The 14,505-nt window shown below is 34.0% G+C and overlaps 2 protein-coding genes across 5 annotated transcripts; one reads left to right on the forward strand and one right to left on the reverse strand.

Moving 5' to 3' along the window:
- The first annotated feature begins 284 nt into the window (after positions 1–284).
- On the forward strand, positions 285–2,988 carry LOC145122698 (B-type cell cycle switch protein ccs52A-like). Of its 2 annotated transcripts, XM_079058258.1 has the most exons (9): positions 285–879; positions 995–1,117; positions 1,217–1,321; positions 1,408–1,650; positions 1,773–1,967; positions 2,066–2,167; positions 2,277–2,339; positions 2,466–2,534; positions 2,658–2,988. In XM_079058258.1, exons 1-9 carry the CDS (start codon positions 418–420, stop codon positions 2,709–2,711), a joined length of 1,416 nt encoding a protein of 471 aa, XP_078914384.1. In that variant the 5' UTR covers positions 285–417; the 3' UTR covers positions 2,712–2,988. The 2 variants fall into 2 exon arrangements, with proteins under 2 accessions (XP_078914384.1, XP_078914385.1); XM_079058259.1 differs by lacking the exons at positions 2,466–2,534; positions 2,658–2,988 and having other exon boundaries at positions 2,241–2,339.
- A 1,014-nt stretch (positions 2,989–4,002) lies between these two features.
- LOC145118914 (Cell cycle regulated microtubule associated protein) lies at positions 4,003–9,778 on the reverse strand. 3 transcript variants are annotated; one of them, XR_013713546.1, is made up of 16 exons: positions 9,375–9,777; positions 8,166–8,318; positions 7,863–8,073; positions 7,621–7,705; positions 7,477–7,527; positions 7,288–7,370; positions 7,115–7,190; positions 6,620–6,682; positions 6,458–6,541; positions 6,256–6,351; positions 6,115–6,180; positions 5,959–6,021; positions 5,782–5,853; positions 5,510–5,649; positions 5,334–5,427; positions 4,003–4,958 (listed from the first exon to the last, which is right to left on the reverse strand). XR_013713546.1 is itself a non-coding variant. In XM_079054567.1 (15 exons), the coding sequence occupies exons 1-15, from the start codon at positions 9,565–9,567 to the stop codon at positions 5,409–5,411; spliced, it is 1,455 nt and encodes a 484-aa protein (XP_078910693.1). In that variant the 5' UTR covers positions 9,568–9,777; the 3' UTR covers positions 5,255–5,408. The 3 variants fall into 3 exon arrangements, 1 of the variants encoding a protein (XP_078910693.1); XR_013713547.1 differs by lacking the exon at positions 4,003–4,958 and having other exon boundaries at positions 5,255–5,427; positions 5,510–5,639; positions 9,375–9,778; XM_079054567.1 differs by lacking the exon at positions 4,003–4,958 and having other exon boundaries at positions 5,255–5,427.
- Between the last annotated feature and the right edge of the window lie 4,727 nt (positions 9,779–14,505).

The following is a 14,505-nucleotide window of genomic DNA, read 5'->3' on the forward strand; positions in this document are numbered from 1 at the left end:
GGTTCTTCTGCATTGACTCCAATGCATGAGATATAAACTCATGTTCGCAGCGGGGATTAGTCGGTGTGCGAAAACTGACCCGAAAATCCTTGTTACGGAAGCTCCCTTTCCAAAAAAAAAAATTACCTAAAGTTATATAAAGCGTAAAATATACAAATATGTATCGGAGATACCAGTAAATTTATTCTAAAATCATAATAACATAAATAATTTTAAAAAAATAAAAACAAAAACAGTAATATATATACACCCTTTTCTGGAATCCTTCCAACAAGTAAACGTCGGGCAGCCGGGCAGATAAGTCGCCATGGTTTGTTGTTTTCCGCGGCAATTTTCCTACCCGTCTACCATTCCCGGGTAAATAGCCTGCAGCTTTCGATTACGATCGATCAACAATCCCACAAACTCAACTCCAAGATGAACGATGAATCTTCATCTCATTGTCAAATCCCATCACCAAAACCCACAACCCCATCTTCTCTAAATTATTACCACCCATCTCCATCACGCACCATCTACAGCGATCGATTTATCCCCTCTCGATCCGCATCCAATTTCGCCCTATTTGGCTTGTCTACTCCGCCACCGTCCGACGGAGGCGCTGACAACGACACTTCTTCTTCCTCAGCCGCCTACACTGCCCTTTTGAGAAAGGCATTGTTTGGGTCGGATCTGGGATTCATTCCTCCCAGTACGCCTGATAAGAAGAACTCTCCAGTGACTACTACTAATCCAGTAAACCGGAATATTTTTCGCTTCAAGAGTGAGACTAGGCAATCGTTGCATTCGCTGTCTCCGTTTGGATTTGATAATGAGTTGCCTGGGGTTAGTCATCGACCTGCTAAAGCTCGACGAATTGTTCCCAGATCTCCTTATAAGGTCAGTACTCCAGCCAATTACTCTAAATCTTTGTTAACTTGATGACATTGGGTTCTAATCATTTGGAGATTTTAGTACTAGAAGCTCACATTGGCTCCTAATCATTTGATTTTAGGTTCTAGATGCACCAGCATTGCAAGATGATTTTTACCTAAATCTTGTGGATTGGTCTTCTCATAATATCTTGGCTGTGGGATTGAGCAATTGTGTTTACTTATGGAATGCCTCTAGTAGTAAGGTAAATTGACGAAAATCATCAACTCTTTTGACTTATGCTAATCTATCTTTCATGATCATCTAAATCAACATTCAAAGCTAAAACTCCATGAAAACACAGGTTACAAAATTATGTGATTTGGGCATTGATGAAACAGTCTGTTCAGTTGGGTGGTCACAACAAGGAACAACTCTTGCAGTTGGAACTAGCAATGGAGAAGTCCAGGTAATGTTATATTAATCTTATTCATTCAACTTATATTTTATAAAATCTACTTTCTTTACAAAACCTAACCAAGTTTGTGAATTCAGATATGGGATGTGTTTGGATGCAAGAAAGTTAGAACCATGGAAGGACACAGATCACGTGTTGGAGCCTTGGCTTGGAATTCATCCATGTTATCTTCAGGAAGCCGTGATAAAAGTGTTCTTCAACGGGACCCACGTGTAGAACAAGATTTTGTTAGTAAGTTAAATGGTCATAAATCAGAAGTGTGTGGACTCAAATGGTCTTATGATAATCGCGAATTAGCATCAGGGGGAAACGATAATCGGGTATGTATGCAATTATAATCACTTTCCACAAAATAACAATCTTTTTTTTTTATAATACAAAGTTGAAGTTGATGATAAACACAAAGTTGAGAATTAATGTAATTAATCTTTATTGTGTTCAGCTTTTTGTTTGGAATCAACATTCAACACAACCTGTTTTGAAATACTGTGAGCATACTGCTGCTGTGAAAGCAATTGCGTGGTCTCCACATCTTTATGGACTTCTGGCTTCCGGTGGCGGCACTGCTGACCGGTGTATCAAATTTTGGAACACAACCACCAATTCTCACCTGAGCTGTGTGGATACCGGTAGTCAGGTAAATTTAACATTTTTTTTTACAAAAATGGAATCAAGATTTGTACTTTTTTAAATCTTTTCTTGAATCCAATAAAAGGGTTGTTGTTATTTTTTCAGGTGTGTAATCTTGTGTGGTCTAAGAATGGGAATGAACTTGTGAGCACACATGGATACTCTCAGAATCAAATTATAGTCTGGAAGTACCCTAATATGTCAAAGGTAAGATCTTTTTCATGTGGGTTTGACTTTTTCTCTAAAATTGGAAGTTTGACTTTTTTTTTTTGTTAAAAAGGGTGTGTATAAATGTGAATCTTGAATGGAATTGCAGTTGGCTACTCTTACTGGGCATACATACAGAGTTCTTTACCTTGCAATCTCACCTGATGGACAGGTAATCTTATATGATATAATGATGATTAATTGTTAATTTGAAAAGAATTATGCATTTTTATTTGATGTTTTTTAAATACAGTTGACAGATTGTGTGATGGTTTTAAAATTTTAAATGGTTATGCAGACGATTGTGACTGGAGCTGGAGATGAAACACTTAGATTTTGGAATGCATTTCCTTCTCCTAAATCTCAGGTAAACCATGGTCAGTTTTAACATTTTGCCACGTTGACTTTTTGAGTCAAAAAGACTTGAATTCAAGCATATAATTAGTACTATTTATAATGACAAAATTGGTGATTGAATTTATGAATGCAGAACAATGAGAGTGCAATTGGAGCATCATCTTTTGGAAGAACACATATACGTTAAGCTGATTTTGGTTTTTGATGTGTTGTGAAAAAGAAGTTATTGGTCATAGCTTATGACTGAAATGATATACACCACAAGCAGAAAGAGTTGACAATTTAGAAGCTAAAAAGGTCAGATTATTGAAGAGGTTTGTGATCTGGATTAAGATTAAACTTTAAAGATGATAGACCTATTGTTCCTCACTTGTGAAGCTCAGGTTTCTTGATCTTGTTGGATTTTGTGTAAATAACCTTATCAATGCTACAATTTTTATATTAATACCAATATTAACTTTTTACATGTTTGTGTTTTAGTTTTGAGCTTAATGTTGTTGAGTCAGGATTAGTAAAATTAGCTTGAATTCCAAAAAAAAAAATAATAATAATAACATTGTTGCCCAAATCTTTCAAGAGTGGGTTGCTAAATCTAATAAGCTTTTCTAACCTATTAATGATGGTGCTATTACTATCATCAAGGTGGCCCAATGTTGCTATTACTAAATCTAATACAAGCCATGTAGTGTATGCAAATTGCAAACGTGTATAATAGTGAAGCAGCGCCCCTTGCAAAGGGTCAAATAAAGTTCATGCTCCATCATATGTCCTAAAATTAATAGTCAATTTTACCATGTTTCACCCCATATTTTGTAATAAGTATCATGTAGGAGAGAAGTTAATATATACGAGATAGAAACGAGATTAAAAAATGTAGGTAATAGGATTGGTGTAGATGGTTAGTTGAACAAAACTGGAGTCACGATTAATGGCATTAGGGCATCCATTGTATTCATTTTTTATCGGTCATCATTTTTTGTATGTCAATCACACATCATTCACTCCCTCCATTTTCAAATCATGGTATACATATCTTTAACATCATATACAAGTCTTAATACACAATATACGAGGGAGGAGAGGAAAGGGAAGTGGGAGAATATGGGAAGGGAGCAGTCGCTATGTCGAGTCCACTATCACTACAATGGTTGGCACGGTGTTCTCGATTCGGATGAAAGTGGTAGCTTAGAACCCGCTCACAGACAAGTGACCATAAGGGTGGAGGGAAGCCTTCCCTACCAACTCACTGTCATTTCAGCTTCACATCATCTTTTCTCTATCATCTTTCTTTCATCCTTCTCAACCCACAACACATAAAAACTCTATTTTTTCCAATCCACTTAATTTTTGGTTTTACAATAAACACAAATTAATAAAAATTATACAAAACTAATTTACAAAATATTAAAAATATACAAACTAATCTAAAAAATACAAAATTACTTTGATATAACTATTAAAGCAAAAAATACACATGGATTAATTCGTTGAACGGGTTGTTTAACCCGCATATCACCCGACCAATCGTGATCCACTGGCGAGAGAATCACAACTTGGAGGTACTACAGTACCTCCTACATGACTCAGTCCTCCCTAAGACATCGTCTTTGTTAGAGTCACCAAGGGTGATATTTGAATAATAAAGTGTGATTTCGTGAAAGGTGGCTCCGCATCATCTTCTCTCTATCATCTTTCTTTTATCTTTCTTAACCCACAACACATAAAAACTCTATCTTTTTCAATCCATTTAATTTTTTATTTTAAAATAAACACAAACTAATAAAAATTATACAAAACTAATTTACAAAATATTAAAAATATACAAACTAATCTAAAAAATACAAAATTATTTTGGTATAAATATTAAAGCAAAAAATACAAGTAATCAATACACATGAATTAACTGGTTGAACGATCCACTGGTGAGAGAATCACAACTTGGAGGTACTGAGAGTACCTCTTGCATGACTCTGTCCTCCCTAAGACATCGTCTTTGTTAGAGTCACTAGGGGTGATATTTGAATAATAAAGTGTGATTTCGTAAAAGGTAGCTCCTAAAGTTGGATAGAATTACCTCCAAATGTATGAAGTATGTATGGATAGTTGGATAGAATTACCTCCAAATGTATGAAGTATGTATGGATAGTCGAGCCTAGTATGAAACTATGCCCCATTATATGGACGTGGTTAGTAAGGAGTTTTAGACCCGAAAGCTCTATATATAACCAACGCTTGTTACTATAAACCTCAACTATATCATCACTAAAACACTTTGTCCATCTCTGGTTTGTCTATGAAAGCGACACCATCTCATTGATCACGTGAATCACATAAATATCATGTGTATCTTTTCTTGTACTTTAATATATGTGTTGATTGTTCAGTTTCCCAAGGATACATCCACATAAACCGAGTGAACTTGTCGGCAAAAGTACTACAACAATTACGAGAAAATGATTATTTAAGTAAACGCCAATCTTATCGAGTTTATTGAGGAATAACTTTTTTTTTTTTTTTAAAAAGACCAAGCATACGAAAGTCATATTCTTGAATGCCATGTCAGACTCAAGAAATAAGTCAGTCTTCTTTCAGTACATCAAATTAATTAAAATGTCCCAAAGGACCAAGTGCGGTCAATTCTTGTGTTAGCATTTTAATTCTAGTCCTCTTGGTTTTGTCTGAATGCAAAGTTAATTCCACTTTATTTTTCTTTCTTTTTTGAGACAAATATGCTCTCAAATCATTTTTTATATTTTTTTTTAAACTAGAAAGAAACCAACAAAAGCTGTACATCTTTGGTTTTTCTTACATTTTATTAACACGCGATCATAATCTTTCTTCTTCCATCAATGTCATGGTTGGTTTTTTATCATCAATCGTCATGTTAACGAATCCCCAAATTTCTGTTCCAAATTACATAACAATTAACATCCAATACTAATAAATTATAACAATTTTATGTGTATTTTTTTTTAAATGTTTTACCTGCTAATTGTTGACAATGGAGTAATGCCTTCAGTGATAGCTGAATTGCTGTCAAAATGAACTTGTTTTGATGATGTCATTTTGTGGTTTACTATCTCACTTTGTTGTTGAAAGGAGCATACTCTGTTTTCTTTTGAACCCTTGTGCCAAAATAATACAAAATTTAGTAAAAATGCATACATAAATAAATAAAATATTTTATTATTTATAGTTTAAAAACAAAAATCCAAATTTAATTAATTATGGTGTTATAAATGGGGATCGAAAATAACCTTCATAAAAATAGACTGATGTCTAGCCCTAGGCCTAGGCCTATTCAATTCAGAACCAGAATCCAATGTGAGCTGCAAATTACAAAAAATAAAATTTAAATGTCAAGTTCAGGGTTCAAGATTTAGGGTTTAGGGTTTAGTCTTTAGGGTTTAGGGTTTAGGGTTTAGGGTTCATACCTTGTTGAAGAGATCGATTGGGGGGGCATTTTGAGCTCTTTTTTCAGTTTGAAAATTAAATGCCTGAAAAAATATTTTAAAAAAATAGAATTTTTTATGATATTATTAAAGGAAGAAATAATTGAAAAGTGGAATTGTATTATGAGAAACTACTACCATAGCTACTGTTGTCTCCCTCTTGCTACTTCTAAAAACTCCTAGATCTCCTTTACTTGAAAATATCTACATTAAAAAAAATCACGCATTATTTTTTTAATTATTTGAATAATTGTATTATATAGAAATAAAAATAATTACTTTTTTGTTGAGAGGTAACGCTTTAAATCTTGAAATTGTTTCACAATCTTCTTGTTTACTTTCTGTCGCAAAGGAAAATCTAGGCTTCTGTGGTACCTGTATAATATTAATACACAACTTTTTTAATTACATTATTTTTATATTTTTAATTATTCTTTTTTTAATCCAAATATAAAAATCTAAGATATGATGTGTTTTTAACCTTTAAGTTGTTGCAGTATGATGAAGTTGATGGAACTGCAGCAGTGTTTTGTGCAGCTCTCTCTGTTGTCTTCAAGTGAAATTCCTGGTAAAAAAATAAAATATAATATTGCCACAAAAATAATTAATTGATTAAATATTAGAAGATTAATTATGAGCATACTTGAAATTCTGGTAACTGAGGAGTGCTTCTTTTTTGTTGTAACAATGAAGGTGTCTCAAAAATCTGCACGTGATAAATTAAATATATAAAAACATAACCTTAAAGTATACAAACTTTTTTAAAATCTTTTTGTTTTGTAAAACATCAATGAAAACAATGTACACAACAACATGCTGTCAGTGTGATGCTTAAATTCATAGTACACTTCAATAACATTATTTTAAGAGTAAATTACATCTTTGGTCCCTGAGTATAGCTGATTTTTTCAGTTTTGGTCCCATAAAGTTTTCCTTGCAATTTTGATCCTTATTTCAGGTTTTATAACGCTTTTGGGACCAAAATAGACATTTTACTTGGACCATAAACCAAAAAATGTTACAAGCACCTCAGTTAAGGACCAAAATTGCAAAAATAAGCTATTCTCAGGGACCAAAAATGTAATTTATTCAAATCTTAAAGAAATTAAGTTAGTTATGCACAAAATAAAATACAAACTTTTCTATTGAGTGGAAGGGCTCTAAACCCATGAGCTCTTGAAGCCACATTCTCGTTTCCAGTATCGCCCTTTTGCCTAACACCAAAAGATATTCAATTACATGTTAGTAAATAAAAAATATAAAAATGAAAAAAATCTTTAAAATAATAGTGAGATGTGGATTTATAATAACCTTATCCTTTGTGACCTTTGAGCTGTTGCAAGATCAGGGGGTCTAGGAACAGTAATATGCAACTTACTATCCATGCCACCTTCCTATATAACCATAAAAATAAAATAATAAAATTAAAAACTAAAAAGAGAAAACTTCTAAAAAAATCATTCACAAGATCAAATGAACCACTTATAATATGTATGTTACCTTTTTTGGTGCCTTGTGGATAAAATTAGCTTGTTGCTTTGTGTCAGTGACCTGAAATTTAAATTATAGGCATCAAGTATTTATCCTTTAATATAAAAAGTGTGCAGAAATGTTTCATTACAATGATAAAAGGGTATTTCTGACCTTACACAACAGGCCTCCCTCGAGCTTTTGTCTTTTGGCTGCTTGACCTTCTACATTTATAGAATTGTTACCCGATTTTTGAACCCTAACACACAATGATATAAAGTTTTTTTCAAATTTATGGTTTATAAAACAATAAAACATTATCCTCTTTGATTCTTTTTCCATTCCTATCTGCTTTTAACAGTAATTAAGAAGCATAATCACAAGAATAATTTCAATTTCAGCAGTATAATTAATACCTGGAATGATCCATTAAACGTTCTTGATTTTGTTTAGCTAATTGACTTGCAGTAGGTTTCATTAAAGTTGAGGTCCTTGGAAAACTTGGTTTCAAATTTGATTTTGTCTTAGATTTATAATTATCATTTCTTCTAGGTTGTTGCTTCTGGAAGGTTTGTAGACAGTAACTTTTTAAGTCCAAAGAAACTCCCCCATTCGCCACATCACCATCTGTAAAATAGTTATCAGTTGACAATATACTTAATTGCATTATCTTATATCTTATTAGTCCTTATTTACAATAAGGGTACAATAGTCAATACCTGTGTTTGTCTTGGTCAAAGCCATTGAAGAACCCTCTTGTGCTCTTACAACATTAGAGACATTATCCAACTGATTTGTGTTAAAAACTTTTGATTCTGTATGAATGTTGGCATTTTCATTTTGCTCTCTTGAAATTAATCTAACTGCAAATGCTGAAATAAAAAAAATGTGGTAAAGAAGTCAAAAACTGTGTACTATTGAGCCTATGACAGTGAAAGCAGTATACATATTTTTATAAAACTTATAAGAACAAGAATCTGGAACAGATATGATGCATATAGAGACAAGAAATGGCATCATTAACAGAAGATAGAGTGTGGCTAGAAATGTGCTTCCTTTAAAACCTAAATAAATTGACCATTGATGAATTTGGGATGTAATCATGACTAAAACTGGCAAGTCAAATTACTACTAGCAATAATACAATTTCAAAAGGGGCAACTAATTCATATTGTAAAACAGAACTAGAAAATAACCACATCTGTGAGAAGAACTCAAAGTTAGTAACTGGTGATTGGGACCACTTATTAGTTAGAATGGTAAATTTTGTCTTCTGCAATCATATGGACCACAAACCCAAGATATATACATCAGCTTGACCTGCATGAGCAAGTGGTTTAGTGACTACACCAAACTAGCAAACACTACACAAATTTCCATGATCAGATTACGAAACCACAAGGTGCATCCCTGTGAAATTACTTTTCAAATGTCATTGCAGAAGAATGGATATGTTGAGACATTTTAGGTCAAACCTTATACTTTCAAATTCGAAATTAACCTGAATGATCTACCAAATTTAACCTAAAACTAGTTTCTGAGAGTAGGAATTTCATAAAGTTACATGTAACTACCGGTATTTTTCTTGAAATCAATCAATTTTGGACCTAAATAATTTACGAGTAACCTCAAAAGTCAAACACTAGGGAGCGTGTATATTTGAACTGGAAAAAAAAATCAATAAATTCAGCTCGGCTTAGGTGCGACACTGTTTCCCCTATTTACAGGTGTAACAAAACGATCGATATCATGAACAATGAGAATCTCCAACAAATGATGCTTATAAAAAAAACATTGAACATCTCCAGGAATGCTTATGATCTATTGATGTAAAAATCAGCTAAAACCTATAATAACTACTCATAATCAGGCATAAAAAAAGGAGCACAAGCATAAAACGGCAATGTATACAGATTTCAACAACTTACGCGAAGGCGGATAGCTTTCAACGGACTCAAACCACATTTCAGCTTCACGAGCTTCTACCGTCGACTCCTCCCTTGTAAAATCAAAGAACCGCGCAGCTTCAAACTCGTAATCGAGATCGATTTCCACAGCCGTAAACGTAAACTCCACAGCGACATTACCACTACTACTATCATCCTCCATTTCCACCTCCATTCTCAAAACTCTATCTCTCTCTCTCTCTCTCTCTAGAAAACCTGTGATTTTGGCTTTTCTTCACAAAAGCTGAGAAGTTTTGGGGATTGTGTTGCAGTGAACACAGCAATACGCGCAGAAGTGTGTACCTGTAGGTATACAACTATACATACAGATTTGTGTATCTATAGATTAGGGGACTGTAGCAAGAGACAAGAAGGGTATTAAAAGAGATTTGGAATTTGAATAGATGTGGGGTTTCTAAAAGGAAGATAACGTTATGATTTTTGAAATGACGAGTATGCCCTCTAATCGGTTTGTTTGAACGGGGTTTGTTTTATTCTTTTATTTTTTGGGTTTTATAAAACAAAATATTGAGAAATGTGTCTTCTTGGAATGGGATCGGATGAGAATTTTTTAAATTGGGAAATTTGATGAATGGAATACATAATCTATCATTTTGTTGTTTATATTTTTAGCACATAAATTTTAAGTATTACATATATTTTATAGTCATATTCATAATTATTTTTAAATATTTTTTCAAATATATTCACAAGACTGCAAAAATAGTCCCTATGATTTCTTATTTTATGTGGTTAAAATCCAAACCTTTGAAAAGTTATAGATTTGATCGTTTTCAACAAGTTTGTTGTGGTTAAGGTCCAAACCGTTAACTTTAACAGTTTGGCTGTTAACTTTTTTTAAAATGATTATTTTACCTTCAGCGACCATTTCTACAGCCAAACTATAAAAGATCATTTCTACATAATTTCTTTTTATTTTTATTGAATTATTATATATTAATAAATGTCATTTTTAATATATTTTATTTATATATTAATAAACATTGTTTTATTATATTATTAATTCATTTTAATTAATTTTTTTAAATTTCTTTGTTATCGGATATTTTAATTGGATTATTATATATTAATAAATATTACTTTTAATATATAATATTTATATATTAAAATATTGGATTATTTAGTTAATTTTTTTATTGGAATAATTCTTTTTTATCGGATTATTATATATTAATAAATACTATTTTTAATTTATAATATGTATATCTTAATAAATACTACATTATCAGATTATTAATTTCTTTCAGTTAGTTATTTTAATTCCTTTTTTAGGATTAATTATTTTTATTGGAATATTACTTTTAATTTATTATTTTTTATATAATAAGTATTATTTATTATATTATTAATTTATTTTTATTGTATAATATTAATTCTTGTTAGTTTTATTAGTTTCACCATAAAGTTATCGGAATATGCAAAAGCGTCGCCTGCTCATCAACTAAAATCGTTGGGATCACCGCCAAAAACCTTCATCGGAGGTCCAGCGAAACCCTACTAACTTTTTTACATCCAACATCCGCAGTAGCCACCTGCGACAACCTCTTCATAAACCACTTGGGTTGTGGTGACTTGGTAATGCATGTGGAAGATATGGTGGATAACCTATTGACCCATGTTCAAATCTTGACACCACTCAACCTTTGTGGCCATGGAGGTTCGCCTGCAGTGACTCCAGGACATGAAGCAAAGCCTCATGTTTGCAGCAGGGGATTAGTCGGTGCGCGAAAGCTGGCCCGGAAACCCTCGTTAAGGAAGTTCCCTTTCCAAAAAAAACGTTAAAAGTGGTGGTGGTGATCGGTGATGGTGGTAGTGTTATCGCATGTGACTACAGTCATCATTGGTTGTAAAAGGTTGGCGGGTTTCTGTTCGACCTCCGATGAAGATGTTTTTTGGTGATCCTGACTATTTTCGATGATGAAAGGCAACGCTTTCACGTATACAGACCCAACCTTGAGATATATAAGAGACTATTGCATAGGATCCTATAATATAGGGTCCAAGTTTTAACCAAATTATATAATTAATATCTTAATAACATTGAGTTTATACATGAAAATATGTTAATAATATCATGTTATTCAAGTTTATACATGAACTTCTTGTAGTTCAGTTGGTCAAGGGGTTGTTACCTACTCATTCGGGTTCAAATTCTTGTATATAATTTTGGAAAATCTTCAATAAAGTCCCAAAATTTTGGCTTAGTTTCCGTTTTAGTCCTAAATTAGTTTTGTGTACGAAAAAATCCTAAAAACTAACAAAAGTTTGCATTTTGACCCTTTTTACCGGTTGGAACCGGTAACAAATTAATTTGTGACTATTTCGTAAACTGACTCAAAATATGAAGACTTATCTGCAAATAAAAATATTATGACTTTTCTACAAACAGAAAACCTTATTATTATTATTATTATTATTATTATTATTATTAAAAATGTAAATAAGTATACTATTTTTAAATTCGTTATTATTAATATTGTTAATAATACATATAAATATGTCTAAATGAAAAAAGAATATTAAAGCCATTTTTTAACGGTGAAGGTGGAGAGGATGGTGAATCATAAAGTTTTATTGAGAAGAAATTTTAGAGAATGGAGTGTTCCGGTCACGCTGAGGTGGAATCAGCGTGAATCATAAACGATGTCAGCTCGTCAACAAGAAGTGGTTCAATTTTAGTATCATAGAGTTGAGTAGTAGTCTAGAACTATGAAGTTCACTGTCAATTCATTTAAAATGGTACGAGACAAAATAATAAATAATGTAAGAATAAAAACAAAAGAGTTAGTCAAACAAGGAAATATTCTAAAAGCGGTATTTGTGCAGTTTTTTCAGAAACAAGTTAAAGACCCGATTCATCAAATCTTTTGAATTGAATGACCATAAATGAACTTCTTTTTTCCGAGATATCTTTCCCTCAACATTGTCTATAAAAGAATAAGAAAACAAGATCAAAAATATCAAACTAACACAATTCATCGTAACCAAAGATAGAAAATGCCTTTAATCGTTGAAGTATTGCAATTCCAAGCTTCATGTTCACCAGGAACAAGAGAAGATGTAACGACCCAAAAATCAAGGGTAAAAATTTCATTTTTAATGTAGCTAAAGCATTGATACCATTTATTTAAAACATTTCAAATCATCATTAAGTAAAACATTTATCAGAGTTCATCCCAAAATCATTCACTGCGGAAACCATAGGTGTGTGCATTGCGATCAATCCGAGCCCTTCTTTTCCAAATCAATGATACCTGAAACCAAAACTGTAAACCGCAAACACAAAGCTTAGTGAGTCCCCCAGAGCATACCCCACACACAATCACATAACACATATCATATTAGCTATAAAAGCTACATATATCACCTAAGCCATGCATACAACATATAAGGATGTCGTGGGCTTCCCCCAGGGTCTTATACCTTCATGTCATGGGCTCCCCCATGGTCTTTACCTAGGAATGACATGGCTCCCCCACATGGTCTTATATCCAACTGTCACGGGCTCCCCCCGGGGTCTTCCATGCAATAACATACATAATTAACTAGCATATCGTATATCACAGAGGTATCTATCATACTACCTAACACATACATAAACAAACAAGGATGTTGTGGGCTCCCCCAGGGTCTTATACCATCATGCCATATACTCCCCCACATGGTCTTCACCTAGGAATGCCACGGGCTCCCCCACGTGGTCTTATATCCAACTGCCACGGGCTCCCCCGGGGTCTTCCATGCAATAACATAGATAACCACTAGCATACCACTTAGCATAAAGCTAACTATCATACCACATATCTCTACTACAACTAGTGTACCACATATCATAAATGGGCCGGCCTTGGTGTCGTAGACCCATTGACTCAACCCGCCGAGATGCTCCATCAACTCGTCGAGTTCTAAAACTCAGATTCCTGAATTCGCGATCCAACTCGTCGAGTCAACCCCTAACTCGCCGAGTTCCCTGACTTCTCATGGTCGCGACTTATCGCATCAACTCGTCGAGTCATTCCCCAGACTCGTCGAGTTCTACCATAACAGAAAACGGGACAACTCACTTCGACTCGTCGAGTTCCTCCCTGGACTCGTCGAGTCCCTTAGTCTGTTTGGGCTATCTTAAAGGATTAAGCCCCTACACTTCAGATCTAAGTGCCAAACTTTGTCTACATGCTGGAAATGACCTCTTAAGGGTAAAGTTTCCAACTTTACCCATTACTGGTCCTTCTAAATGGGTTTAGCTCAAACCCTAACTCCTTAAGACATAAGTCTTTGTCCCAAAACTCATATTACTTCAAACCAAAGCATGAAAATCAAGGTCCAGATCTTAGACACCCTATGAGCACGTAAAGTCTCAGGCTTTCCTTCCATATATGGCCTTTTGGGCTTATCAAGGCCAAACTAACACCTTAGAGCTTGCATGGGGACTTCAATGGTGTAACAACGTAAATTTCCAAAACAATTTTTCATTTTTAAAACATACTTTTATTCATCAAAACAACATCAAGCAAACCGTATCCACTGTCATAATAACAAACTAAACCCAGAATCTCAAAACATAATCTCTATGAGTGTGTACGGATCATGCCGGCGCCTTCCCGCGATCCTCGCTAGCACCTGAAACACATAACACAACAACTGTAAGCATAAATGCTTAGTGAGTTCCCCAAAATACCACATACCACACATACGCCTTTCCAGGCCATACTCTGTAGGATCTTCCGATCCATGTGTCTCAGGGGACTTCCGTCCCGAATCCCGGTAGGCCTTCCGGTCCTACCCGTATCGACCTTCCGGTCCGTAACCTCTTGACCTTCCGGTCCATGTCATCTTGACCTTCCGGTCCATATCATCTTGACCTTCCGGTCCATACCATACATAACATACATAGCACATACATATCACATAACCGCATATAGCACATACATCTTATAGCATACAAGACCTTCCGGTCACACATAGGTACCCTTCCAGGTACAGTATAGTGAGAAGACTCACCTCAATGAAGTCGGATAAACTCTCGTGCTCAACGTCCCGACCTGGCCTCCTCCTATTATTCAAATAACATTCCCGATCAATATTCTCTCAT

The sequence above is a fragment of the Lactuca virosa genome, chromosome 6, assembly GCF_052849685.1.
Source record: "Lactuca virosa cultivar CGN04683 chromosome 6, Lactuca_virosa_CGN04683_v6, whole genome shotgun sequence".
Taxonomy (NCBI): Eukaryota; Viridiplantae; Streptophyta; class Magnoliopsida; order Asterales; family Asteraceae; genus Lactuca; species Lactuca virosa.

Bases quoted from the DNA above. Each gene is read 5' to 3' on its own strand.
- LOC145122698 (XM_079058258.1), top strand. From the start codon at position 418: ATGAACGATGAATCTTCATCTCATTGTCAAATCCCATCACCAAAACCC. The intron at 880-994 runs GTCAGTACTCCA...ATTTGATTTTAG, and splicing joins TTCCCAGATCTCCTTATAAG to GTTCTAGATGCACCAGCATT. The intron at 1,118-1,216 runs GTAAATTGACGA...ATGAAAACACAG, and splicing joins GGAATGCCTCTAGTAGTAAG to GTTACAAAATTATGTGATTT.
- LOC145118914 (XM_079054567.1), bottom strand. From the start codon at position 9,567: ATGGAGGTGGAAATGGAGGATGATAGTAGTAGTGGTAATGTCGCTGTG. The intron at 7,371-7,476 runs GTAACATACATA...ATGGTTATATAG, and splicing joins TCCACAAGGCACCAAAAAAG to GAAGGTGGCATGGATAGTAA. The intron at 6,022-6,114 runs GTAGTAGTTTCT...ATATTTTTTCAG, and splicing joins GGGAGACAACAGTAGCTATG to GCATTTAATTTTCAAACTGA.